Source organism: Garra rufa, chromosome 21, assembly GCF_049309525.1.
Source record: "Garra rufa chromosome 21, GarRuf1.0, whole genome shotgun sequence".
NCBI classification, from domain to species: Eukaryota; Metazoa; Chordata; class Actinopteri; order Cypriniformes; family Cyprinidae; genus Garra; species Garra rufa.
In genome coordinates this window covers 5,271,612-5,298,404 of record NC_133381.1, presented here as the reverse complement: position 1 = coordinate 5,298,404, position 26,793 = coordinate 5,271,612, and the positions used below count along the sequence as shown (strand labels likewise).

The 26,793-nt window shown below is 38.9% G+C and overlaps 2 protein-coding genes across 2 annotated transcripts in view; both read right to left on the bottom strand.

Annotated features, from left to right (window-relative positions):
- LOC141296250 (afadin-like) overlaps window positions 1-17,638 on the bottom strand; it is a 20,183-nt gene extending 2,545 nt beyond the window's left edge. Inside the window, exons 1-18 of the mRNA XM_073827518.1 lie at window positions 17,498-17,638; window positions 16,638-16,816; window positions 16,427-16,544; window positions 16,202-16,343; window positions 15,099-15,301; window positions 14,309-14,454; window positions 14,124-14,218; window positions 11,416-11,678; window positions 11,151-11,294; window positions 9,600-9,795; window positions 9,416-9,492; window positions 8,814-8,888; window positions 2,174-2,239; window positions 2,018-2,091; window positions 1,787-1,905; window positions 1,118-1,309; window positions 962-1,041; window positions 717-875 (exon numbers count right to left, since the gene is read on the bottom strand). Of these exons, the coding sequence (XP_073683619.1) occupies window positions 717-875; window positions 962-1,041; window positions 1,118-1,309; window positions 1,787-1,905; window positions 2,018-2,091; window positions 2,174-2,239; window positions 8,814-8,888; window positions 9,416-9,492; window positions 9,600-9,795; window positions 11,151-11,294; window positions 11,416-11,678; window positions 14,124-14,218; window positions 14,309-14,454; window positions 15,099-15,301; window positions 16,202-16,343; window positions 16,427-16,544; window positions 16,638-16,816; window positions 17,498-17,638 (2,469 nt within the window). The remainder of the gene's footprint in view (window positions 1-716; window positions 876-961; window positions 1,042-1,117; window positions 1,310-1,786; window positions 1,906-2,017; window positions 2,092-2,173; window positions 2,240-8,813; window positions 8,889-9,415; window positions 9,493-9,599; window positions 9,796-11,150; window positions 11,295-11,415; window positions 11,679-14,123; window positions 14,219-14,308; window positions 14,455-15,098; window positions 15,302-16,201; window positions 16,344-16,426; window positions 16,545-16,637; window positions 16,817-17,497) is intronic.
- A 1,157-nt stretch (window positions 17,639-18,795) lies between these two features.
- Window positions 18,796-25,540, bottom strand: LOC141295984 (solute carrier family 22 member 3-like). The gene is made up of 11 exons (XM_073827267.1): window positions 25,073-25,540; window positions 23,968-24,071; window positions 23,688-23,842; window positions 23,231-23,399; window positions 22,971-23,088; window positions 21,703-21,809; window positions 21,371-21,585; window positions 21,170-21,278; window positions 19,292-19,404; window positions 19,099-19,198; window positions 18,796-19,015 (listed from the first exon to the last, which is right to left on the bottom strand). The coding sequence occupies exons 1-11, from the start codon at window positions 25,463-25,465 to the stop codon at window positions 18,931-18,933; spliced, it is 1,668 nt and encodes a 555-aa protein (XP_073683368.1). The 5' UTR covers window positions 25,466-25,540; the 3' UTR covers window positions 18,796-18,930.
- Between the last annotated feature and the right edge of the window lie 1,253 nt (window positions 25,541-26,793).

Genomic DNA, 26,793 nt, shown 5'->3' with positions numbered 1-26,793 from the left:
AAACTAAGTAGAAACTATCGGTTATTTTCAAAAAAGAAATGGACAATTTATTTACTTTTTAACCTTAAATGCTCGTCTTGTCTAGCTCTGCGTGAACTCTGTGTATTCCGGTTCATGACAGTTAGGGTATGTCAAAAAACTACCATCTCATTTTCTTTTCATGTTCAATTTGTAAAATTGGGTCGGTACTTTTGCAGCGATGTAGGATGATTTTGAAGATGGAGAAGAAAATGAGATGGGAGTTTTTTGACATACCCTAACTGTCATGAACCGGAATACAGAGCTAAACAAGACCAGCATTTAAGGTTAAAAAGTATATAAATGTTTTTTTTTTTTTTTTTGAAGATAGCTGATCGTTTCACTAGATAAGATCCTTCTTTCTCGGCTGGGATCGTTAAAAGCCCTTTGAAGCTGCATTTCCACTGCATTTTGGAAGTTCAAACTCGCGGGCACCATAGAATATATGGAGAAAAATCTTGAAATGTTTTCCTCAAAAAACTGTTTCTTTAAGACGGTAAATTTTTGTTCTGGAAGTGAACTTCTCCTTTAAGACTTGTTTTGTGGTCCAGAGTCACATACATAAATGTGACAACTAGCCCTGGTCTTCCCTATCTGCCAAGAGATTTTGCTTCTAATGCAAAGCTTATGAAAGCACAAATATCAAACACAGCAATAAAACAAATAGAAAAAAGACAGGAAGTGTAACACACAAATACCATAAAGTTGATCTTGTGCTGATCCCTGGAGAATCTATCAATATGCGGAGGATGTTCAGTGGTTCTTGGTGTTTTATTGCTGTGTGGTTTGGATGTTGGCAGGGTCAGATATTCCCTGTGAAAAGTCTCCGTGTTTGAAAGAGTGATTCTGGGTTTCCCCTGAGGTGAGTTCAACAGTAAAAAAACATGGGAATGTTCATAAAGGTGATTATCTTAATAAACAAAAAACATTGATCTGTACTCACAGAATCCAAGAGATTGTCGGTGGAGAAAGATAACGTCATCTTTTCAGTGGGAACTGAATTAACAGGCATTCCCTGGCCATCTGATGAAGATTGAATTAAAATAAGAGCTTATGCCAAAAACAAACAACACAATTAAGTGACAATATAAACACTCACATGCCAGGTTTGGATTAGAACGATACTCCAATTTCTGCTTGAGCCATTTCTGGTTTTGTTTTGTGTTCGCTCTGCTGATTGTGTGCAAACAGGTTTCTGATGGTTTTGATGGACCAGGAAGAGATGGTTCGGCACTGTTGTGAAAATCAGAGACACTGGACGTCTGCTTGGACGGTCCACTGTTCTTATGATCTAACAAATGTGAAACAAGCAAGCATATAATCAAAGCCATATGTTATATATTGGCTATACAGTACAAGCATTAAGTGAATTTAAGTATTTAAGTATTTAAATGGTTTTCTTAGTATTTTGTCATTTCCAGCACAAATATCTAAACATTCTGAAGTTAAATTACATTTACTTAAGAAGCCAAATGACATAAGATATTAAGACTTGATTTCTGGAAATGCATAAAAAAATTAAGCGAGTTTGACCCTAAAACAAAAAAAAAAAAATCTGCCAATGCATGCTAGATATGGAAGATTTTTTCTAATTTCATTTTGATACAATTTTAGAAAACAGGACTTCTCTTGTCATTTTGCTTCTGAAGTTAATTTATCTTGATTTAAGAACAATTAAATACTTGTACTGGAAAACAAGGGAAAATCGTATATAATCGTAAAATTGCAGTGCAGTGTGTTATAATGTAATTTGCTTAGCATTCAGCACCTTTACATGTTGTTTGTGGCGTCTGGGTAAATACTCCCTCAAAACCATAATATACAGCTGCTGACTTGACAATTTCCAGTGTTACAACTGATCCAGTGTGCGTCATTATATCTGCAGCCCTGAAAACAATTATTAAAAATCAGTTTTCACTTCCAAATGTGCATCTGATCTAGTCATGCACATTAGGCTTAAAAACACTAAATAATTAAATTATATTAAAGAGTATTTTACCTTTCCTGTGACACTCCCACAAGACTTTTGCCATCCACACTCAATAACTGATCTCCTGGATTCAGTCTGCCATCCTTCATCAAAACACAACAATATATAATATAATGCAAATAGGCACATGATTTACGCTTTCAGTATTTGCCTTATAAAACTGACCACATTTGCTGCTCCTCCTTGGATGACAGATTTAATAAAAATGCCAAGCTTATCCTGACCAGCACCCTGAAAGATAAAAATCAATTTGATCACAGACAATTGTAAAATAAGTTCTGATATATGCATCGCTATAAGATTATGTCTAATTTGTCACATAAGCTAACATAAACTAAAAATTAGTGATATATTTCTTCAGATTTTATTATATTTGTAAACTTTAGTTAAAAATTGTTTGCTTAATAGTTGACAGCGCATTGAACAGAATATTAACACACTTAAATGTTGAAATTCACATTAACCAAGACAACTAAACGCAGTATAAGTTTTGATTATTGATTAAGTTCATGTTCAGTGTTGGGGAAAGTTACTTTTAAAAGTAATTACAATATTGCATTAAAAAAAGTCATTCATTATGTTACTTAGTTACTTTTTATGGAAATTAATGTGTTACATTATATTTCCGTTACTTTCTAAATCTGGGCAAGGCTTTTTTTTTTTTTTTTTTTTATAAAAAGTTTGATTTTCAGCAAGTAATAAGTAAAAGCCCTTTCTCACCAAAAAGTGAAATGAATAAGCCTAAGGCTGAAGGAAAAGTAAATTCACATCTGTATAGTAGAACTATTAGGAGTTCAACAATGAAGCACAAATGTTAATCTAAAATAAGTTTTAGCAAAGACATTGGTTAAAAAATTGGATTAAATGCATAAAGGAAACGTCTAGGTTACGAAGGTAACCCTCGTTCCCCGAAGGAGGGAACGGAGACGTTACATTGGGATCTCGCCTGAGAGACCGATCACCTCTGAGCCTTATTAAAAAGGCCAATTGAAAATTGGCGAGTGGACGTGCGCGCCGGCCACGCCCCCGTACATACGGGTATATAAGATGGCTGCGCGCACCACTCAGTCAGGCTTTTGCTGAAGAGCCGGGAGAGCCCGGCGTCAGCGCGACGCCAGGGGCGTGGCAGGGGAATGTAACGTCTCCGTTCCCTCCTTCGGGGAACGAGGGTTACCTTCGTAACCTAGACGTTACCCCTTCAGTCGAATCACTTCGACGTTACATTGGGAACAAACCCATGGAAAAGGCCACGACCCTGACGCCGCGTTACGCAACAGCTTCACGTGCTGACAAGTATACGTGCCGGCAGGCGAAGTGTAACGTAACCTTCCCAACGCCCTGGGGCCCAATAAGGGGGCCCCTCCAGGGATGCCAGTTGTACTGAAGCATGGGTTGGGGGGGCGGAGCACATGAAATTTTACATGTGGAAATAAGAATAATTCAATATATCCATAAAAAGTTTTTGGGGATATACGAGGGAAACAGCGGTCTCCTCCGCTGGAATAATAAAAAACTAAGCCACAACCTGCGGGGCGAAGGAAACCCAGGCAGGATCACAGTGCAGGACTACTCCGCGCCTAGCCCTGACTGCGGGGCAGGAGGACCCAGGGTTCGCCGGAGGGAACATTCTGGGAAATAGCGCACGGATCCACGTGGAAATGGCGCAGCAAGCCGACACCAGCCGGTCTTCCCGCTCGCCTGAGAGTCCCTAAGTTAGGACACGGGAGAACGGCCTCTACGCAAGGTTGGAGAACCAAGCGAAGGTAGGGTGTCGCCCAGCCCGCAGCTTCCGATTTTTACATCTGCTGGTGAGGTGCCATGAACCAAGGATCACGGCTGTCCCTGGGTATAACAGGGAGGGGCATCTACCACCATTTAGCCAACCTCAGTTCGGGGAGCATTCCCTTTCTGCGAATCCCGAGGCAGAAGCTGCTGGTGCGGCTGAAGTGCCGAGTGATTCAGTCTCACATATTTAACGACACAACATCGCACGACTGGGTCTGCCTCCTCCAGAGCAGAGCTTGCAGGTCTACCACCTGGTCGCGGAAAGGCGTGGTGGGGACCTTGGGCACCGAGCCGGGGTCTCGACGGTAACGTGGAGAACGCCGGGCCCGAATTCTCGACACACTTTGCTGGCAGAGAAGCTTATAGGCCCTCTTGATGGGAGCCAGGGCAGTCAGGAGCGCTGTCTTAATGACAGGAACTTTAGCTCGACTGAGGCCCGTGGCTCCAACGGAGCGACCCGCGGCCCTGAAAGGCGACGGGGAGGCCCACGAGGTATGAGGTGCGTGCTAAGCACCTCTGAGGAACCTGAGCTTGTCGGTAACTTACCCTCTTAAGGAAGCCGGGGCAGTCAGGAGTGCTGTCTTAATGACAGAAATTCTAGCTCGACTGAGGCCCGAGGCTCCTGAGGAGCACCCCGCGGCCCCGAAGGCGACGGGGGGGTCCCAGAGGGTATGAGGCGTTACTTGACAGAGAAAACTTTTAGGTCTCCTGCCCTCTTAACGGGAGCCAGGGCGGTCAGGAGCGCTGTCTTGATGACAGGAATGCTAGCTCGACTGAGGCCAGTGGCTCAATTGGAGCGTCCCGCGGCTCTGAAGGCGACGGAAAGGCCCCAAGAGGGTGTGGGGTGCGTTCTGGGCACCTCTGGGAAACCTCACGGCCAGTGAATGCTTACCTACTTAGCTCCATCTACTGCATGTGATACGCGGCGAAGCAGCTGCATATACTTAGAGTGAGGGGACAGTCTGCGCTCAACTCTCCTGCAGGAAGGGAAGCATACTGCAACCGTGTAACTCTGTGGAAAGCCAGCAAATAGACCTCATCTCAGTGCGAGCCTGCCTAGTCAAGGGAGCTCGGTACTGAGTGATAATTGTATCACGGCCTGCGAAGGCCGGAGAGGTCTGGGTGTCATCCCGTGCCCTACAGGGAGGGACTGCCGCGAGGGAACGGTTACTAGACCTGAGTCTGGGTGGGCCATTCTTGTAGCGCAACCAACAGACTTACTCCTCGTCCTCCCTGGACTTGCACAGAGTCTGTGCAAGGAGGCTCGCTGGGGAAGGGCGTACTTGGGCCCCGGAGGACAGCTGAGTGCCAGCGCTGCTCTGAAAGAGGCAGCTGGTAATGGGAGCAATCGGGGGCGAGCGGATGTGGCTGGCCTACCGATATGCTCCAAACTAGCTGCGTCACGGGGTGGAGTCGCCATCCTGCAGGTGGTGGACTGCCGTGAGAGCCGATAGGCTGCACGGTTGAGTTTACCTGCTTCGAGTGAATGGCCAGTAGCAAAATCTGCCACATACTCCCTGGGAGCAGATGGAGAGGCTGTAAGCCTCTGTCGTACATGGCAACCCAACCCGTGGTGAGCCACGGGCTGGCTTGTCGGCCAAACTGCGGGAAAACGCCAGTCCGGAGTGGGCCGAGATGCCATGCCCATCATGGGACTCGATCGTGCTGAAGCGGTCTCACATGAACAAGCTTAGCGGCTCTTAGCGGCTAGAGCTGTCATGTGCCCCAGGAGCCTCAGTTTGAGAGAACCGCTGTGTTGTGCCTGATTGATTCAGGAACTACAGCACTGACTGCGCGCTCTTGGTAGTAAGGCGGGCTGTCTTGAGGACCGAGTCGGGCTCCCGACCGAGGAAACGAATTTCCTCGGTTGGCCTGAAGGACCAGATGGCGGGGGTGCCGAGGCACCAGGTCCCAATGTTCGCACAACGGAACTCACGAGTGGGCTGGTAAAGCACCAGTCGAAGAGACGGTTGAAGACGCGAATACCTGTCTGCCGAAGAGGGGACAGGGGAGCTCCCATGGCCTAAGAAGGCAGGAAGGAGAGGGACTAGCCAAATGGAAGCACCTCGCGCTGAGCGCTCGATCCCCGGGGCAGACCGCCGAAGGGGTGTGCGCCGGGGAGATCGAGACGCGACAGCGGGTGCCCTTCAGGCAGATGGCTGCAACCCAGCCCTGGAGACGGAACATACTTGTATGTGCGTCGTCGTGAGCATGTGTGCCGACAGCCTAAGAAGGGATCGGAACAGAGCTCCATCCAGGGCGGATGTTAACCCACCACTCTAACTGGACACGTGAAGTCAGGACTCTTATCAAACCCCGACCTCGTCCCGGCTGGAGAGACAGGCTGGATCGCGTCCTTCGCCAGTAGGAACGCGACCTCCGCAGGCAGAACAGAGGCACGCCTGTTTCTGAATAAAGAATGTAAGGGGTACCTGTGAGTCTGGGCGGACGCCTGGAGCCGGGCCGTACCGTCCGTATCAACCAGTGTAGTGGTATCAAGGGAACGTTGACCGGCGTGACCGTGGTGGGGCAGCCTGGGGAAAGACAGGGAAGGAGACAAAACCCAGAAGGATAACGTCCTGGAGAAGTGTCTAACTGCACTAAGCAGTGCTTACCTACTTCCCTGGTTCCCGCGCTGGCGACATCCGGTCCCGAGTCTGGTTCCGAGGAGTGGAAGTGCTGCTCAGGAAGGAAACTCGGGGCCGGGGCCCCAGAGGTGAGAAGGCTGGGTCTTTCTGTGATTTCAAATGACCGGCTAAGTCCCGCTTCCAGCGGGAGTGCCGACAGAGTAGCTCTCTCCACCTCCGGGGGTGCTCGCATCAGGGACGCTTCGAAGCTCGCCTGCGAGGGTCTTCCGTCGCAGGACCCTGAGAGGCGAGCGGCGTCCCTCTCCCACGGGCGGCTCGACGTCGGCTGCGAGCCTGGATCGTGTGGCTCAGCAGGGGACGGAGCTGCGGGGGGACGCCCTCGGCGACGGGCAGGCGGAGGCGGGGGCCCAGGCGGCGGAATGGTAACTTCGCGGCGGGGCAGGATATGTTGGACGGCCTCCGTCTGCCTCTGGACCGTTGGAGCGCCAGAGGAGATGCCCAGCCCGAACGACGGGGAGGCGTACTGCTCTGGCATCTCGACGGGGTATGCTGATGGGCGGAGGATCGCAGGCTTTTGGGGGCCGGCGATACGTTCGACGCCGCTGAGCAAAAACCCTTCACGGTGTCGCCGAATAGGCCGCTCTGGGGAATGGGAGAGTCGAGAAAGCGAACTTTGTCGGCCTCTGCCATCCGGGCCAGAGTCAGCCATAGGTGGCGTTCCTGGACCACACAGGTGGACATCACCTGACCAAGGGGACACGCCGCGACCTAGTAGCCCGAAGGGCGAAGTCAGTGGCGGCGCGGAGTTCTTCAAGTACCCCCTGGTCAGGACCACTCTCGTGCAGGCCTTAAGGTGCCTGCACCTGGCACTTTTGCAGTGTTGCCATGGCCTGCAGGGCGGGGCAGCGTGTCGGGGGGCGCAGAAAAGGCCCAGCCGATGAGGGCGGAAGAATTTCACATGCCCAAAAAGGGAGACGCGGAGGGCCCCACCAGGCGGCCGCGCCTGCGGGCAAAGGTGCACCGCGATGGCGCGCCCGACCCGGGGGACCGCCACGTACCCCTTGGCTGCCCCGCCATGGAGAGTGGCGAGGGGAGAGGAGCTGGAAGCGCGTCAAATGAATAGGGCGCCGTAGATTTTGTCAGCTCCTCATGCACATCCGGTCAGAACGGGACCGGGGGGGAGCGCGGCGCTGCCGCCGGGCCCCCCCCAGGAACCAGTCGTCCAGCCTAGAAGGATCGGCCGGGCCCCCTGAGGAACCTTCAAACCGATCCCCCCCGGCCGCCCGGAGAAGCATAGCCTACAGTTCGACATCAACCTCCGGGGGGGCAGCGACCATGGGTGGGCGCCGCGCCGCGGGAAGAGATGTGTCACCGTCTGACTCTCCCTCTGATGCTGTGACAGACATCTCATCCTCTGCAGGAGCACCGAAGGAGACGCTCAGCCCGCCAGGCGGGGAAGCGTCTGCTGCGGAAACTCAACGGGACCGCGCTGAGATAGAGAGGTCCGCAGGGCTTTTTGAGCCGGCGGAATGCTGTCTATCGTAATTTGAATGTCCCCCCCCGCGCCCCACCGCGGTGGCCGAAGAGCATAGGCGGCTCAACGGCTGACCACGGGAGGGAGGCGGGGGGAGCCAGCTCGCGAACGAGCGGCGGGACTTCAGCGTGGTCATGGTCATGCTTTCACCGCATGAACCATTCATGAGCACCACCCCAGTGTGCTCAAAGCCTAAACACGTGAGGCAGCGCTCATGTCCGTTTGCTGAGGAGAGGAAACTACCACATCCAGAAACGCACGGCCGAAAAGACATCCTGAAAAGAACGTCTAAAACGGCCGCTAGAAATTGCTCTTTTGTGATCCCGGTTTGCCCAGGGAGGCGCCGCGGGGCAATGCACTCGCCGGGGCTGCTCGCTGGAATGCAAAAAGGCTTTATATGGCCGTGAAAACGGCCGCCCGCGGGACCGCGCTGGCGGCTGCCAAACAATGCTCTTTCTGTGAAACACTCTTTTAGTTATGGCAGCGCAGCAGCAGGAGGGAGCATGAACTCTGAAGAACTCTTCTCGGCTGTTTAGAGGCTCGACACATCGGCTCTGAAAGCAAAAGTCTGACTGAGTGGTGCGCGCAGCCATCTTATATACCCGTATGTACGGGGGCGTGGCCGGCGCGCACGTCCACTCGCCAATTTTCAATTGGCCTTTTTAATAAGGCTCAGAGGTGATCGGTCTCTCAGGCGAGATCCCAATGTAACGTCGAAGTGATTCGACTGAAGGGGTAACAAAAAGTTACTGATGTACTTTTGAAAAAGTAATGCATTACTTTACTAGTTACTTGAAAAAAGTAATCTGATTTCATAACTCACGTTAATTGTAATGCGTTTTGTTCATGTAAAAAAAAAAAAAAAAAAACTACCATAATTACTTTAAATTGCACTTACCTTGGCAGCTATGATGCTCATTCCCATTCCACCATGCAAAGGCTTCTTTAGAGTTATTTTCACTGCTTCAGGTTTCTAGTATTGACAAAATAAAATTACTGTTGTGTTCAGTGTTCAGATATGTCAGCTTAATTATAGTGAGTGTATTAAGAGAATTAATTCAGAAGAGCTTCAGAAGTAAAACATAAAAACATTAACAGCTCCTTTATAGTACAGATGTTTCAGATGAATGAGGACAAGTTTCTTTACTACTTCATAACAGTGTTAATTCTTGGCTGTTTTATGGGAATTAATAACTTTAATACAATCTGTGGCACATCCATGTTCCTGTTTTTCCTTATTTGGTCATGTTCCTGAGTTGCCCTGATTAGTTATTCTGTGTTAGTTAATGATCCTGATTAGGTCCTCGTTTGAGTATTTATAGCCCTGCCTTTCCTCGGTTTCTTTGTCCTGTCTAAACATTGTTCCTAGAGGTTGTTTTTTCCTTGTTTCACAGTTTGATTTATTCAATGTTCGGCTTGTTTTGACTTTCATGGCTCCTTCGTGTTTCCCCATGCTCCCTACACTAACAATCCATGACTATCTGTAAATTGGCAACATACCCAAGTTAAATCCTTTGGGCCAAAGAAAATGGTCCAAGTCCCGACACAGTTGGAATGGGAAATTAATTTACAGACACCTAGAAAAGATGCAAAACAAAATTAAAGATTTATGTGTCTTTAACTATTAATTTTAAATCTATACATACTGACTCTAGACTATCACTAGAAAAACAGATAATGCTACCTTTGTGACAGATGGGCTCTAAAAACTCCTGAAATCCCTTGGGAATGCCACGCATGGAATCACATGAATATCCGTCCTCAGGCAACAGGAAAGGCAGGTGAAGGTCCAGTTCTTCTTCAAGTCGAATTTCTCCACCCTCTTCTTTCAGGACATCTGTTGTTGTTTCTGCCAAAGTGGCTACACGCTCTATCAGTGCCTATGAATGACAAAATCTATGTAGACGCCGTCTTTCAGCGAGACAATTATGCCCACAGTGCAAAATAATATTTTCTTCCTTAGTATTATTGCGTTGTTTTCCTATAGAAATTTACAAACATTTTTAAATCAAGGTACATTTGCTTGAGAAGCAAAATGTCAATATTAAGTTTTAGGAAAATTGAGTTCAAGGTTATGGATAAGAAAAATAAACTTAATTTAAAGCAAAAACAAGTTTATTCTTCTGAACATATTTTCTACTTTTTCCTGACCATATACATTACCTGTCTAAAGTTTTTGAACAGTAAGATTTGTAAAAGTACAGAAAAACAGTTACATTTTCAAATATTTTTATTATTTAAAATATGTTTTCTTTTTAGATTTTAAAATCCTGTTATTTTAAAGCTGAATTTATAGCATCATTACTCCAGTCACATGATCCTTCAGAAATTATTACAATCTAATATTCTGATTTCCTGCTCAAAAAAACAACTATCCATTTATCCATTTAGATTTATTTTCAGGTTTCTTTGATATATAGAAAGTTCAGAAGAACAGCATTTATATGAAATGGAACACAGGCTTAGTAAGCAGAAGAGACTTCTTTAAAAAACAAAAAAATCTTAGTGTTCAAAAACTTACTACCGACTGGTAGTGTATTTCTTTTTTTTTTTTTTTTTTTTTTTAAAAGCTTAAACTGTCTTGATTTTGATACATTTTCCAGAAAACAAGACTTTATCTTATTTTGCTTCTCAAGTTAATATAATTAGATTTGAGAAATGTAATGTATCAAAATTGTTAAGCCTAAAACAAGAAAAATATCTGCCAATGGGGTAAGAAAAATACATTTAAAACAAGACAAGTTTATTTTTTATTTTTATGACCACATCCATCATGTTTTTTCATGTTTTAATCTTAAACTCACTTCATTTTGATACATGTTTCAGAAAACAAGACTTAATATCTTATGCCATCTTGCTTCTTAGTTTAAAACATCTCGATTTAAGAATATTTAGATATTTGTACTGGAAGATAAGAAAATTTTAAATGACAAATATTTTAAAGCATTATAAATGTATTTTGCTATTTCATATCAATGCTGTTATCACAATATTATTGTTATTATCAATGTTACCTACTTGGAGATCAAATAAATGCAGCCTTGGTGAGTGTAAGAAACTTTTTATTAATTGACTTAAGTCTTAATTGACTTAATATCTCATGCCATATTTCTTCTTAGTTTAAATGATCTAGATTTAAGAATATTCAGATATTTGCACTGGAAGATAAAACAAGAAAATATTTCAATTGTAGCAGTTTTGATTTTGATAAGTGTTGTCATTTTTCTTCACTTACGGGTGGAAAGCAGGGTTGGTTTGGGCTGTAGTGGTTTTTACTCATCAGTGCTCTCAGCTGTAGTGAGTTCAGCTTGTAGCATGTGGACTGAATCATCTGGGCGTCTCGTGTCGAGTAAGAGGTCATGGTCAGAAGCATTGTCGCCTAAAGGGAGCAACATTTTTAAGGAAATAACCACAGATGGGTAAGATCTTTTCATGTTGATTAAGATCTAAATAATATTGTTCAAAACAGCAGTTTGCATGCTGTATCTCTCATCATCTACCTGAATTACACGACTGAGATGGCAGTCGACGGCCAGCTCCAGCCCTTGTCTTTCTGCCCAGGCCTCCACGTGCCTCAGACGCTGGCGTAGAGTTTCGCCCCTGTAGTTTGAGCATAGCGTGGACCCCGGCGCTGTGAGCCGGTTTAAGATCCAGGCCCCCATGAAGTGAAAGAGTTGAGAAAAGAGCTGGATGCTCAGAGCAGGGTTGACCCGACACCTTCGGAGCAAACTCATGGTCTTTATGAGAGTGTTCAAGACGCCTTCTAAGATAATTCAGAACAGATTCTTTATTTGTAAACGTACACAGCATCTTTAATCCAGATGTTTTATCATCTGAAGCAACTTAAAAGGAATAGTTCACGCAAAAATAAAAATTCGCTGAAAATGTATTCACCCTCAGGCCTTCCAAGATGAAGATGAGTTTGTTTCTTCATGGGAACAGATTTGGAGATGTTTAGCATTGCATCTCTTAATCACCAGTGGATCCTCTGTAGTGAATGGGTGCCATCAGAGTGATAATAATGTGTCCAAACAGCTGATAAAAATCATAATAATCCATTTTACCAATTAACATTTTGTAAAGTGAGAAAATGTCTTTGGAAGAAACAAATTCATCATTAAAGTTTTTTCTTTACTTTTTAAACCGTCACTTTTGGTGACAATAACTCATAATAAAAAGTCCATCCCTTGTTGTCCTCTCATATCAAAATGCACTCACATATTTGTGACCCTGGACCACAAAACCAGTCATAAGGTTAAATTTTACAAAACTGAGATGTATGCATCATATGAAAGTTCAATAAATAAGCTTTCTATTGATATATGGTTTGTTAGGATAGGACAATATTTGGCCGAGATACATCTTTTAAAGATCTGGAATCTGAGGGTGCAAAAAAAATCAAAATACTGAGAAAATCACCTTTAAAGTTGTCCAAATTAAGTTCTTAACAATGCATATTACTAATCAAAAATTACATTTTGATATATTTACAGTAGGAATTTAGCAAAAAATCTTCATGGAACATGATCTTTACTTAATTTCCTAATGATTTTTGGCATAAAAGAAAAATCAATCATTTTGACCCATACAATGTATTTTTGGCTATTGCTACAAATATACCCCAGCGACTTAAGACTGGTTTTGTGGTCCAGGGTCACATTTGTTTAGAGAGATTTGTTTTGGCTCATAAATGGTGCTTGATCTGTGCATATTTCTCTCAGATAAGCCAACTTTTTAAAGTGAAGAATCAATATTATGACTAGAGGACTCTATTTTATCTATCTGGCATTTTAGCCAGAAAAAAAGTTCAAGTTTTAAAGGAGTAGTTCCCTTTCAGAACAAAAATCTACTGATAATGTACTTACCCCCTTGTCATCCAAGATGTTCATGTCTTTCTTTCTTTAGACATAAGGAAATTGTTTTTTGAGGAAAACATTTCAGGATTTCTCTTCATATTATGACATATTATATGAAGAGATTATATGAATAACAATTTCTTTACGACTGAAAAAAGAAAGACATGAACATGTTTGGATGACAAAGGGGTGAATGCATAATCTGTAAATGTTTGTTTTGAAAGTGAACTATTCCTTTAAGTTCAAAAATGTTTTATTGATGGGTTTGTTTCTCACAAACACATAGCTTTCTGCATCACAAGGCGTTAATTGATTGACTGGAGTGGTGTGAATTACTTGTGCATTATTGTGATTTTTATCAGCTGTGTGGACTCTCATTTACTGCAGAGGATCCATTGGTGAGCAAGTGATGCAATGCTACATTTCTCCAAATCTGTTCTGACAAACAAACAAGCTCATCTACAGTACATTATGAATGCCAGTAAATTTTTTTCATTTTTTGGTGAACCATTCCTTTAAGGTTTAGCTTTTTTTTTTTTGCTCAATTACACATTGCTAAAAGTTTCTTGAACATCACTTGCGACATATTTGTACAACAAAAATACTGAGTAAAGAAAGCTTCTTTTGCAGAAAGCACCAATTGACTGAGATGCAAAGTACTTAAAAGACTTGTTTTGTTAATCTGAATTAAATGACACCACACTGAAAAAACTAAAGTAAATTTAAAAGTAAATTGTACAGTTTTTTGCACGCATATTAAAATTTAAGCATGGAATTAAGTAAAATCTGCTTAACTAAGTTAAGTAAACTTAGCTAAGGAAATAAGTAAATATAACATGTACAGTTAGAGTTATATGAGTATTTTCTACTTAATCATTTTAAGTTTGCCCTGCAGTCCTCAAGTACAATTCATAGTTTTTTTGGGGGGTCATTATTAGTAAAAAATTAACTCTAGATGTAACAAAACAGCAAGTTACTTAACCGAACAACAAAAGCAATCATAAAACAGTGTTAATACATCTCGAAAACAGCAGAAAATGTAACCTTATTAATTATTCATGCCAAAGTGCATGATGGGAACAATAGAATCATGGCTTTAATTTACTTACAAGTTCAAATTTTAAATTCTACAAGCTTAAATTGGGTACTAATATTGAAATTACTCTTTTTTTTTTCTAAATTCTTGTCTGAATTAAATTTAATGTAGAAATTACTTTTGTTTTTCCGTATTATTTAATTCACCACAAAATAATTTGTATCAGTGCAGACCAGTGCAATGCATTGAAAATATGGCAGTCTGTCTGAATGGTTGTACACAAAACATTATATTTTGCAATTACTTAACAGTTTACCTAATTCTTTTGCCTGAGCCATTTCCTTTTTAACATCAGCAAAGAATGCAGGTAATTGATTTTCAAGATCAACCTGAAGACGATGTGACAGGTACCTGAGGAAACATTAACGCTTAATTAAACACTCAAAATACATGCGTCGCCCTTTCTGCAAACATCTCAATGCAATCACGCTTCTATCATACCGAAAAGCCTGCTGCACAAGTTGAGCAAGAGAGTTTTGAGCCTGGAACGTGATGTGACACAGATCTCTGTCCCATCTGATGAAGTTCAGGAGCTCAGATGCATTGGCCATCCAGAAGGCAAGAGCCACTGAGATGTCCCTCTGTTTCTAAAAAGGAAACACAGACAGAATCAAAGAAATGATCAGGGAATTATGATCATTTTCAGTCCATGTGTAAAGTCATGAAGTACAGTCAAACCAAAATGTATTCAGACACCTTCAACGTTTCTCACATTATCACAGTTTATTTGCTATAGTTTAGAAAATCGTGATAAAATATGACAAAAACTCAGAGTTAAAACTGTGTCAGAACAAATTCATCTTGATAATGTCAGACAACTTTAATAGAAAAGTACGTAATGACCTATAATCATCCAAAAATTAAAACGCCTGTTAGTATGACAATGTTTGCACAACAATCAATACTATGTTGACCAATTACCAAACAATGTTTAAGTTTGTTCAGTCTGTGCCTGTGGTGTAAAAAAGAAAAAACACTTTGGCAAAACATGGTCAAATCAAAGTGTCTAAATAATTTATGGTCCTGAATCAATTTTACTGGCAGTCCACTGTATGAAGAATTTTTGGGTATAATATGTCACAGTTTACTTCATTTTGCTATCCTCACTTACATAAGTTAACTATAGTGTCCTGCACTCACTAGTAATAAAATACCAAAATTATATCTGGTGTCAGAATAATGTTTGGCTTGACTGTATATCACATTTGTATTATTACAATCTTTAATCTACCTGAACGACGTCTTGAATCAAGTGCACAATCTTGTCAAATATCATGCAGACTTTCTGTTCAGTCTGCTCAGGTTTATTCCTCTGCTCAGATTGGCTGGTTAAAAATCGTCCAACCAGATAAAACACATACGCAGGCGAAAGCTTGAAGTGAAACGTGGAGCTGTTAATGTCATTTATCACAGCAAGCAAGAAAGAATCCTCATCTGAAACAGAAATCAATGACAAAACATAAATGACCAAAGAGCAGAGAGTATTGTGTATTTGTGCAGATGGGATGATTTTATTATGCCAGGACAGACAGTACCTTTTTCCTTTAAAGAAATGCTGAGTGGGAGATTCCAATTCAATTCCAAGTTGTCCTGTGTCACGCTGTAATCAGGAGAAAATATACTTATTATATGCTAAATATTGAATACTAAATATATATATTTTTGGTGTACCCAATGTTGCTTTGTAAGTATAGCTTGCATGCTTTTAGAAAAATAGTTTGGAAGGATTTACTGATTCAGCAAATAAAAATAAAAGCAGTCAACAGTACATTTATTAATTAGTTATGATTTTATATGACCTTCAGCGATTACATTAACATATTAAAGTGACATTTTACTTGTAGTGTAAATTACAATATGCAAAAAATGTCACCGTAATGTTGTTATATTGTGTTTTATTTAAAAGGTAAATACAGATTCAGTTTTTTTTTTTATTATTATTATTATATTTTCTGGTTATAGTTCTTTTGAGAACCTTTTTATTTTGCATTTGTGTTTTGTATGTGCCTTTGCTATATTCTTGCTTTAAATACACTAGCTTTTATATTTTCACTGGTGTCTACATATTTTTGCTATAGTATGTGTGCACATTTTGCACACTCAAACATCAAATGTCTGATTTTCTTTTTTAAATATATTAATTGTTCAAACCACAATAAACTAATTAGGTTTTTACATACAACTTTGTCTTCTTTTGATTATAGAAATGAACCTCTTTAACCTCAAAAAGTTTCAAACATTTCATCACATGCTTCTAAAAAGAAAATCTCCTTCAGATTAAGATTTGCTTACTATGTTCATTACAAAAAGTGATTAATTACCTGCTTGTTTTACTTTGAAACACATAGTTTTCTGATGTGAGACTGCTAGAAATGTCTTTTTTCTTCTGTTTGTTTTTAGTCTTCTCTTTCCTTGATAACGTCCTCTTGAAATTCTCGATTACTCCAACTTTTTCATTATTTTCCAAACATCCATTCTAAGAAAAAACAAATCATATTTAACTTACATATTTGATATAACAACTAATGGATTTAATATAATGAAAGTGACATTACACACTTGTAAAGTTACACAACTGTCTCTCCTCAAGACAAATCGGCCATCTGTGTCTTTATTCCAGCTGAGTTGAACCAGCAAGGGCTTTTCTGAAAGGTCCAGTTTTCTTTCCTCTAAATGGCAAAAACACAAAACATTAAGTGAATGGAAGTGAGTAATGTCTCCAAAAATGTCTCCTTAAATTCAGTCCTGCTATCACCTTGATTTTTTTAAGACCTCATATAATGAATATGAGAAAGGTTGTGAGGTCCCATCATGTTGAAACTTCTCCAACAGGGTTTCAATGACCTCTTGTGTGGAAGAAGTGCTCAAAATGCAAATGCATTTTGTGGCACAGTTCCCTGAAATATGGTCTTGGAGGTAGAAACGAACAACTCCATGGAATACAGAGTCCTAAAGAATAAAAAAGATAATTAAATTGAAGATAGAACGAAGCTAACTATTTTTTTTTTAAATCTCAATTTATCCGACCAGCAATAATAGAATAATAGAAAATGCAATATGCAATCTAAATTAAAAAAAAAAAAAAAAAAAAAAAAAAACACATCAATCGTCTGTAATATCTCATTTTTTATTCTAGACAGCAATGAGATGAAATGAAAAATGTGAACAAAGTAAATTAAACAAAAAAAATATATATTTTGATAAAAATTTGAATTAGTAATTTATTAAAATGTAAGTAAACTAACCATTTTTAAATCGCAATATTTATACTACACAACAATTACATTAAATGGAAAATCCTAGACAGCAATGTTTGTTATACATCTTAGATTTTCTCATGATAAACCCCACACGTTCCTGAAGAGATCTGAAATATTCTTCAAAATGTGCTCAGATTTGCCAAAACACAACAGTCTTAAATCGAAAGTCAAAGATCTCAGTATAAAGAATTAAATTCTTCAAATTTATGGTTTTTGTTTTACTTCTTTCTCCTTATGAAATTTAGTAGAAACTTGAGACTATTAAAGTGCAAAACATTTCTTTTCATAACAGTTTGAAAGTGTAAAATTGTAGTTCTAACATTACAAAACCCTATTTGCAAAAGTCTAATCTTTAAAAAGAAGTGTTTACCTCATCAGGTTCAGTGATCTCAAACAGGCTGAGTTGGTTTGAATTCCACAGTCGGATGTTTTCCTGAAGTCTCATGCGCTCTTCTAAACCCGTCTCAGGCTCATGACCGGAATCAATGGCATTTCTTCGCTTTTGCTTCATATCTTTGCGATTTTAGCTTATCAGATTGTTTTTTTTTTTTACAATAATCAACCAACTTGGTATCAAAATGAAGCAAACAGAGCTTCTGAGGCTCACTAAACCTCACATCAAATGCCCGGCACTGATTTTTTCCAGCCTGATTAACATCCAGACTGATTGTTGATTGTTTAAATTGGTTTATCCCATTAACACACAGTAGTTTATAGGCCAACCTCATTTCTCACGGTGTCCTAATGTATAGGGCTACAATAACACTGCCCTAATTTGTCCATTCAAGCCCACTGGATTGTGAGCTGGGGTGTTTTTGTCCAATATATGCCATATACTGAAATATAGTGGGGAAAAAAAATAACAAAATCTGCTCTGCTTAACTAAAATGTCTAGATTGGGTGTTGCTAAACATGCCCAAAATAACAATTTACCCTTTTGTTCGGATTCAGACACTAGCATATAACAATGAAAGATAATTTACAGGTCACATGTTAATTAACATAAATTATTGTGTGCCGATAAAAAGCATTTCATCATTAAAATTGTGTTTCATGGCTGGCTGGATGTGAGTTATGAGCATGAATATAAAACAGACTACATCGCCCAGAACATGAACAATGAAAAAAATATATAGACACATTAGATATTAAATATGAGGGTAAACATTTAATGAACAAAAGAAATATAATCAACAAATAAAGTATTAAAAGTGTGGGAATATAGCTTATTTAAAAATCTGTTGTTGTCTAAAAGCATCTAAATGCATGTAAACGTTCGGTTTGTCTTTTGTATGCATGCTGCATATGTGACTCTGGACAACAAAACCAGCCATAAGGTTCATTTTAACATCTGAAAGCTGAATAAATAAGCTTTGCATTGACGTGTGGTTTGTTAAGATAGAACAGTATTTGGTTGAGATACAACTATTTAAAATCTAGAATCTGAGGGTGCAAAAAAAAAAAAAAAGAGAAAATCACCTTTAAGTTGTCTAAATGATGTTCTTAGCAATGCATATTACTAATCAAAAAATAAGTTTTAATGTATTTATGGTAGGACATTTACAAAATATAATGGAACATGATCTTTATGTAATATCTTAATGATTTTTGGCATAAAAGTGATGAATGATGATTTTGACACATACAATGCATTTTTGGCTATTGCTACAAATATACCTGTGCTGCTTAAGACTGGTTTTGTGGTCCAGGGTCCCATATATAATATTATGGTAATATTACAGTATTGGATATGCTATCAGCTATAAATATGACTACATATATTGTTTGCATATGAAATAGTTGCTAGGGTGTTCTCTCAGTTGCTTTCATTGGAACAATGTTTATTTCAGGAAACTGAGCCCCATCTTTTTCCTTGTGTTTGCGCCTGCTAAAGAACATATGGCTTTATTAATAGACTAAACTAAAAGCTATGACCTATTATTTGTGAACTAAAAACAAAACTAAACCTACCTTCTCATGTTTTCCACATCATCCACAGTTTCTGGCAGATCCACACCTTTCATTTCTGGTAAAAGCATTACTAGTCCACTGTAGAGAACAGACATGGCCCCTGTATACATTGACAGAGAGAGAAACGTGAGTTGATAATAAACATAAGGATATTATTTGTGCTTCGATTTCTGAGATTGAAATGACTTCTCACCATAGACGAAGAGGGGAAGCTCTTGCCAAATACTAGCTAATCTGTACAAAATAAACGGAGCAACAACCGCCCCAATGTCACTGGCTGAAGAGCACACAGATACACCTAAGTTTCTGTAAATTGCAAGAAAAATATGTAAATTACTAACAAAAAGAAGCATTTAATTTCTTTTTAAAGAAATACTACATTAATGACCACAAAACCAGTCATAAGTAGCGTGGGTATATTTGTAGCAATAGTTAAATATACATTGTATGGTCAAAATGATCAATTTTTCTTTTATGCCAAAAATCATTAGGATATTAAGTAAAGTTCATGTTCCATGAAAATATTTAGTAAATTTCCTACCATAAATATATCAAAACCAAATTTTTAATAAGTAATATGCATTGCTAAGAACTTCGTTTGGACAACTTAAAGGTAATTTTCTTAATATTTAATTTTTTTGCACTTTCAGATTCCAGATTTTCCAAATAGTTGTATCTCGGCCAAATATTGTCCTATCCTAACATACATCAATTGAAAGCTTATTTATTCAGCTTATTAAAGCTTATTTATTTCAGATGATGTCTAAATCTCTATTTCAATATTGATCCTTAGGTTTCTGGTGCTCCAGGGTCACAAATAAGGAAATATGGTCACACTTTATTTTAAGATCCAATTCTCACCATCAACTAGCTATTAACTATGACTTTTTTCTTAATAAACTCCTAATTTGCTGCTTATTAGTAAGGTAGGTTTTAGTATGGTAGTATTAATATGCATTTTATAAGTACTAATAAACACCCAATACGCTAGTAACATGCATGCTAGTTAATAGTGGAAATTGGCCCTTAAAATAAGGTGTCACATGAAATACTGATCAAGAAAAGGAAAATTCATCAAAATACATTTTCAAGGCCTTGCCCAAATGTTTTAAACAGTCTGACTCAAAACTACATTAATTCTAATTTAGTTTGCAGAACTGGACATTTTGAAGGTAAATAAAATATATAAATATGTTTTTGAAAACATTTACGTGTGAGTAGTTCCTAATGTACTGCTAAGGTGTTTTACACATTTCCATGGTATTGATAGATAAATCATTGAGATATTCATCTACTATTTAAGATAAAGAAACTCAAGTATACTCTTAAAAATAAAGGTGCTTGAAAAAGTTCTTCACAGCGAGGCCATAGAAGAACCATTTGTGGTTCCACTAAGAACCATTCAGTCAAAGGTTTTTAAAGAACCATTTCTTTCTTGCCTTTTATTAATCTGAAGAAACTTCTTTAGCCACAAAGAACCTTTTGTAAAACAGAAAGGTTCTTCAGATTTGAAAGATTCTTTATGGAACCATTCAAACATAAAAGGTTCTTCCATGGCATCGTGAAGCACCTTTATTTTTAAGAGTGTAACAGAAGAGGTTGAAGGACTGTGCCAATTTTAGTTTATGTAGCTAAAAAGATAAACAGGGAGAAGTTGTTTAAAGTTTTAGTCTCTGGTTTGATCCCAAGCCCCAATGTGAAAAAAAAAAAACAGTATGCAACCAAAAATGGTATTGAAACAATTTAGGGTCAAATTCTCACTGTTATCTAGTTACTTATTACCATGCATACTGCTAGTATTTTGGCTGTTTATTAGTAATTATAAAGCACAAATTAATGTTTTGCTCTGCATGACCATATTTAGATCTTTTAATCCTGGTACCCAAACCTAAATTTAACAACTGCCACACTAACTAGGCTATTAATAAGCAGCAAAATAGAAGTTTTGAGGCAAAAGTCAGTTGATTGTTGGTTTACTGTAAGAATTGGTCCCCAAACTAAAGTGTGACCAAAAATGCAAATATCTGGCTTTAATTTCAGTTTTCATTTCATATCAAAAGACTTAAAATACCTGAGCGGTGTTGGATACAGTTCTGTATTGGCAAAATTCACAGTCTCATTTCCAATTGCAACCGCGAGTCTTCCGATAATAGCAATGGTTCTTTTGAGCCATGAAATATCTTGAAAAAGAAGTTGATGAACACTGTAAATTACGCATTTTTAGATAAAACATTAAACAAACTGCCTAAATGTGTCTGGGGTTGTAGCTTACTCTGTGGAATAAATGGCACAGCCAAACAAGCAGCACCTCCAATGAAATTGACTGTTGCCATGAGAGGTCGCCTGCCAATTCGGTCGACTAAGAAATAAAATATAATTCCAGTTGGAAGCTCCACCACAGCTGAGATGAGAAAATCTAGGAAAACATTATCTCCAGTGATTCCTAAACGCAACACCAAACCCTGGAACACCACCGCACCGGTAAACCTGCAGAAAGAGGATGCAACAACAGCCATAAATGTCATACTGCAATTATAGTGCATTTGGTCCAATACTGTTAAACAATTGCATTAAAAAAAAAAAGTGTATTCAGGGGCAGTTTACCATGCATATAACAAGATGAGGGTGTGTTTTCTCATTTTGGGAGTTTTAAATAAATCTTTATATGAAGGGCGGACGATTTCCTCTTGTTTTTCTATCAGTAGATCCATCTAAAACATCAACACAAAATAGTTCCAACAAAATATAGTAACAATGTTTTTCAGAGTAATGGTGTAGAAGACTACTTATGTGAGATACATTGTTGTACACAGACACAAGCACTAATCCCTGATGTAATCTGGAGCAAAAACGAAATTTGTATGGTTCCACTATACAATGTTATTTTTAGTTAAATAATTATTGGAAAAACGGATTTTCTTGGAGAGGTTTCCAAATATTTGTTAAATTAACGTTTCAATTGTGAATGTTCACTATTGAGTTTGGTTTGTAAACATTTCGGCATACTGTTGATGAAGAAAAGCTTAATCTTTTTATACATTTAAAAAAAAAAAATACTATAATTTTAGTGTGTTTATTTTTTTAATATTTTTAAATCAATATTTTTGATTTGAGTAATTTTTTTTTTAGGATTCTTTAATGAATAGAAAGATCCAAAGATCAGCATTTATCTGAAATAAAAATCTTTTGTAACATTATACACTATACCATTCAAAAGCTTGAAATCAAAGTATCATATTATTTTTTATTCCTTTTTTTATTCGGGGAAATATAGAAATCAATACTTTTATTTAGCAAGGATGCTTTAAACTGATCAAAAGTGATGATAAAGGTATTTATAATGCTGCAAAAGATTTCCATTTCAGATAAATGCTGTTCTTCTTAACTTTCTATTCATCAAAAAAAACCTGAAAAAAATTTACTAAGCTGTTTTCAACAATAATAAATGCGTTTTGAGCAGCAAATCAGAATGATTTCTGAAGGATCATGTGACTGGAGTAAAAAAATATATATTAAATATAAATTAAATATTAAAATATATTTAAATAGAAAACAGATATTTTAAATAGTAAAAATATTTCAAAATATTACTCTTTTTGCTGTACTTTGGATCAAATATATGCAGGCTTGGTGAGCAAAAGTGAGTTACTGTTTGACTGGTAGTGTGTGTGTGTGTATATATATATATATATATATATATATATATAGGCCAATTTTTTACAGTTAGACTTAAATACAAATCTAAAAATAGTCTAAATCAGTTAAATCCATTTCATATTGTAATTAAGACATCCAAACTCATATGTAGGAATATAACAAACAAACATTGGTTCTACTACAATGAGTTTGATAAACAGTCTGGGTCAATTTACCTCTTGAAAGTCTTCAGGAAGTGATCTTTTATTGCATTTAGCGATGCTCTCAACAATTTTTACAGCTTCTTTTGTCTTCCTTTGTGACAGCAACCATCTGGGAGACTCTGGAATAACCCTGTTACAACATTAATGTCTGCCATACCCAGCAAGCGATGTATGATGGAATCGTAAATGTAGAACGACTAAAGAGAACCTTCGTTTCAACTGTGATTAAGAATAACTCATAAATATGCTATCGTTCCACTGGAAGCAATTACCAGTGATAGCTCAGAAAGATGAATGTTGGTAGAGTCATTGCCAGCTGTAGGTTTTTCCATGAAGGAATGTAATACGCCAGAGCAGGAAGGACCACCAAACCCAACGAGTACAGAGTACGGGACATAACGGAGACAAATTTCCTGTTGTTTGATCCAAAGAATTCGATAACTGTTTCAAAAAAGGAAAAAATATCAAGAAATGTAGTTCAGACAGTGCTAGCAACTCCAAGGTCAATGTTTTGGTTTCCAAAGAATGCATGAACTGATAAAATGTGTAACTTGTATGCAATGCATGAAAGTGTCTAACAAATGCATAAATGCAACGTAAAACCACTTGTGGTGATGTTACAATCAAAGTATGTCCAAGTAGTTATATTTAACTACTGATTTGGAGTTTTAGCCTGATGTTAATTCATGTACTTAACAACAGCTATAGTAAGGCATCTTATGCACCCACCTAACACATATGTGGCGGTCCATGCGCCTTTGGCGAAAAAGCCTTGCAAACATCGAAAAAACAGGAGCAGAGGGTAATAAGGTGAAAAAATAATGCATATCCCAGAAACTCCAAGGCCAAATATTGACGCAATAAAGCATGATTTTCTACCAAACCTGTAAAGAAAATGCTTATTATTGTTAAGCTGGAATGCATTTATGTCATGATAGTAAATGCAACTTGATTTGCTTTATGCACATTGAATATAACATGCTGATACATGATAAAATATGAAAAATACCTGTCAGCTAGGTATCCAGTCACTAGGGCACCTATAAAAAACCCTCCAGCTAAGGAAACTTGGTTCAGGTCTGCAAGCCAAGAGTCTTCACAAATCAATGTAAACTAGGGTACATGAGGACAACGATGTTAAAACACTACACATAATTAAAGATTCATCTACACTTTCAAGATTAAGATTAAGATTTTTTTTTTTAAAGAAGTCTTCTGCTCACCAAGCCTGCACTTATTTGATACAAAACACAGCAAAAGCAGTAATAATGTAAAATATTTTTACTATTTAAAATAACTGTTTTCTATTTAATATATTTTACCATGTAATTTATTCCTGAGATCAAAGCTGAATTTTCAGAATCATTACTCCAGTCTTCAGTGTCACATGATCCTTCAGAAATCATTCTAATATGCCGATTTGCTGTTCAAGAAACATTTATTATTATTAATATCAATATTAAAAACAGTTGAGTACTTTTTTTAGGATTCTTTGATCAATAGAAAGACACAAAGATTAGCATTCAGTAACTTTAAACACTATACCATTCAAAAGCTTAGGGCCAGTATAAATTTTATTTATATATTTTGGGAAGGAATTGGAAATTAATACTTTAATTTAGCAAGGACGGATTAAATTGATCAAATGTGATGATAAAGACATTTATAATGTTACCGAAGATAAATGCTGTTCTTCTTGACTTTGTGTTCAAAGAAACCTAAACCAATTCACAACACAATAATAATACTAAATGTTTTTTGAGCAGCAAATCGGAATATTGGACTGGATGCTTAAAATGTAGTTTTGAGATCACAGGAATAAATTACATTTTAAAAATTGTATTTTACAAAGCAGTTATTCTAAATAGTACAAATAGGTCACAGTATTACTACTTTTGCTGTAATGCAGACTTGGTGAGCAGGAGAGACTTCTTTAATAAACAGAAAAAGAATCTTACTGTCCAAACAATATTGATTAGTAGTGTATATTTAAACATTTAAGGAGTTGTGTTCACCTGATCAGTGAAGGCAAGCAAATGCTTGTTAATGATTTCCTACTTTCATTTCGTTTGAAGTCAATTCTTTAGCAAGAGCTGCTAAAGAATGATTCTCACCTCTGTTATAATGGTGGTCCGGTTCTCATTAAAGGTCCAGCCTTCATTACAAGAGGATAAATGTGAGCTGTTGGTGAAAATGCTCCTGTCCATGGAGACATTACATGTGAGCGCGCTCTCGTTCCAAAGCGCGTCAAACTTTACGCATTTACTAAACGCGCCGCGGGATCCCGTTTGGGGAACTGTCAAATCCCGCACCTGCTCTTCAGAGAAACCACATTTGTCCTGGAGACCCGTGGTTTTACACCAGTGATCTGGCGTGTACCCTAAGAATACAACTCCTATTAGCACAAATGCGAGCGGCAAAATAGGCAAAGACCCTAAGAGAGAGATTCTCTTCTGATACAACCCGGAATCACCAGCATGTTGGAGAAGTTCATCAAAATTAGACATCTTTTCAGTCTTGGTGGAAGCGGTTTCGATAATAATCCCTATGTTATCATACAGACTGTTGTTGACACTTCAGTTTGGAGTGGTTTACCGCAGATACTTCAGACTCAGAGTAAGTCACGCAGGAGCATTTAAAGGGCTGCGGAGGTGGAGCTATGAAACGTTAAGAACCTGTTCAAAGTTCCCCCGCGTCATGTGAGGAAACATAAGTTAGTCAGAAACGATTTGAGATTCCTGAAAACTTGTGTAACGTGTTAAAGAAAGGTTACGTACGAGATTTTTTTTTCATACTATACATAAAATGTTATTTTTGCCTGACAGCGTTCAATCAAAACAGTTGTGAGAAATCAGCTCTCTCGGTTTTCAATAAATTGACTGGATACAGAGCAGCAGCCCGCGTTTTTTTTAGCGAATCACAAAAACGCCTTCGCGTTTGCTGTGATCTGATTGGCTGGAATATATTTGGAGGTGGAGGTTTGGAAGAAGGGGCGTTTCATTGGCTGTCGCGCTTTGAAAAGCATTTAAAGTCCCCATGAATCAAAATTAGAAAAGTGTTTGGGATTTTAGTATGAATAAGTTATCTACAAGCTAGTGCTCCAAAACAATGACAAAATTAGCGTTTACAAGATATGAGCATTCAAAACTTACTGTCTCTCACTTCTGCAATTATGAATCAACGATTTTGATGACATCACGCTGCACTTCAGCTTCTCATCAAACGTTCTGTCCAATCAAATGCTCTCTAGAATCTGTAGCGTGCCGCCCCCAACACTACAAATAGTAGTTGAAGCTGTGGCTGAGATCAGTATGGTGAATAGCATGTAGTGCAAAATGTAGGGGATAGGGAATGATTGAGACAGTGTAAATGTGCTTTTCATTGGGGCAAAGGCGGTCTGGTTTTGCGTTGTGTCAGCTCGCAGTCTACTCCGGACTTTGGCTCCGGTCCAGAGACATGATAGCATGGAGCAGATCATATGCACGGGTCGGCATGTATTAAACTACACAGCCTCAGCATGATTATGATCACTATTTTGTTATAGTAAGAGTTTCATATTGAATCTAGGGGGTAATATTTTAGACTATGGCTGTTATAAGCTGTCAAATGCGGCTTTTACCGAGCTCAACAGCCCAAGCAGATATAAATGGAATGCTATTGGCTATTTTAAAAAAGTGGGCTGTGCAATATTTCCTGCCTAGTTTTCCTGTTTCAGTAAAACTTTCGTCACCACATAGAATAATGAAGCACTTCAGTGGACCTTTAATTCCTCAAATCTTAGATGTTTACTAAGATCCTTCTATTTTCTATTGAAACCTGCAATAATATAAAATAT

Coding starts and splice junctions, on each gene's coding strand:
- LOC141295984 (XM_073827267.1), bottom strand. CDS start 25,465: ATGTCTAATTTTGATGAACTTCTCCAACATGCTGGTGATTCCGGGTTG. Junction 23,843..23,967: donor ACTGGATACCTAGCTGACAG/GTATTTTTCATA, acceptor TTTTCTTTACAG/GTTTGGTAGAAAATCATGCT. Junction 21,586..21,702: donor CTCATCTTGTTATATGCATG/GTAAACTGCCCC, acceptor CTCTTTCTGCAG/GTTTACCGGTGCGGTGGTGT.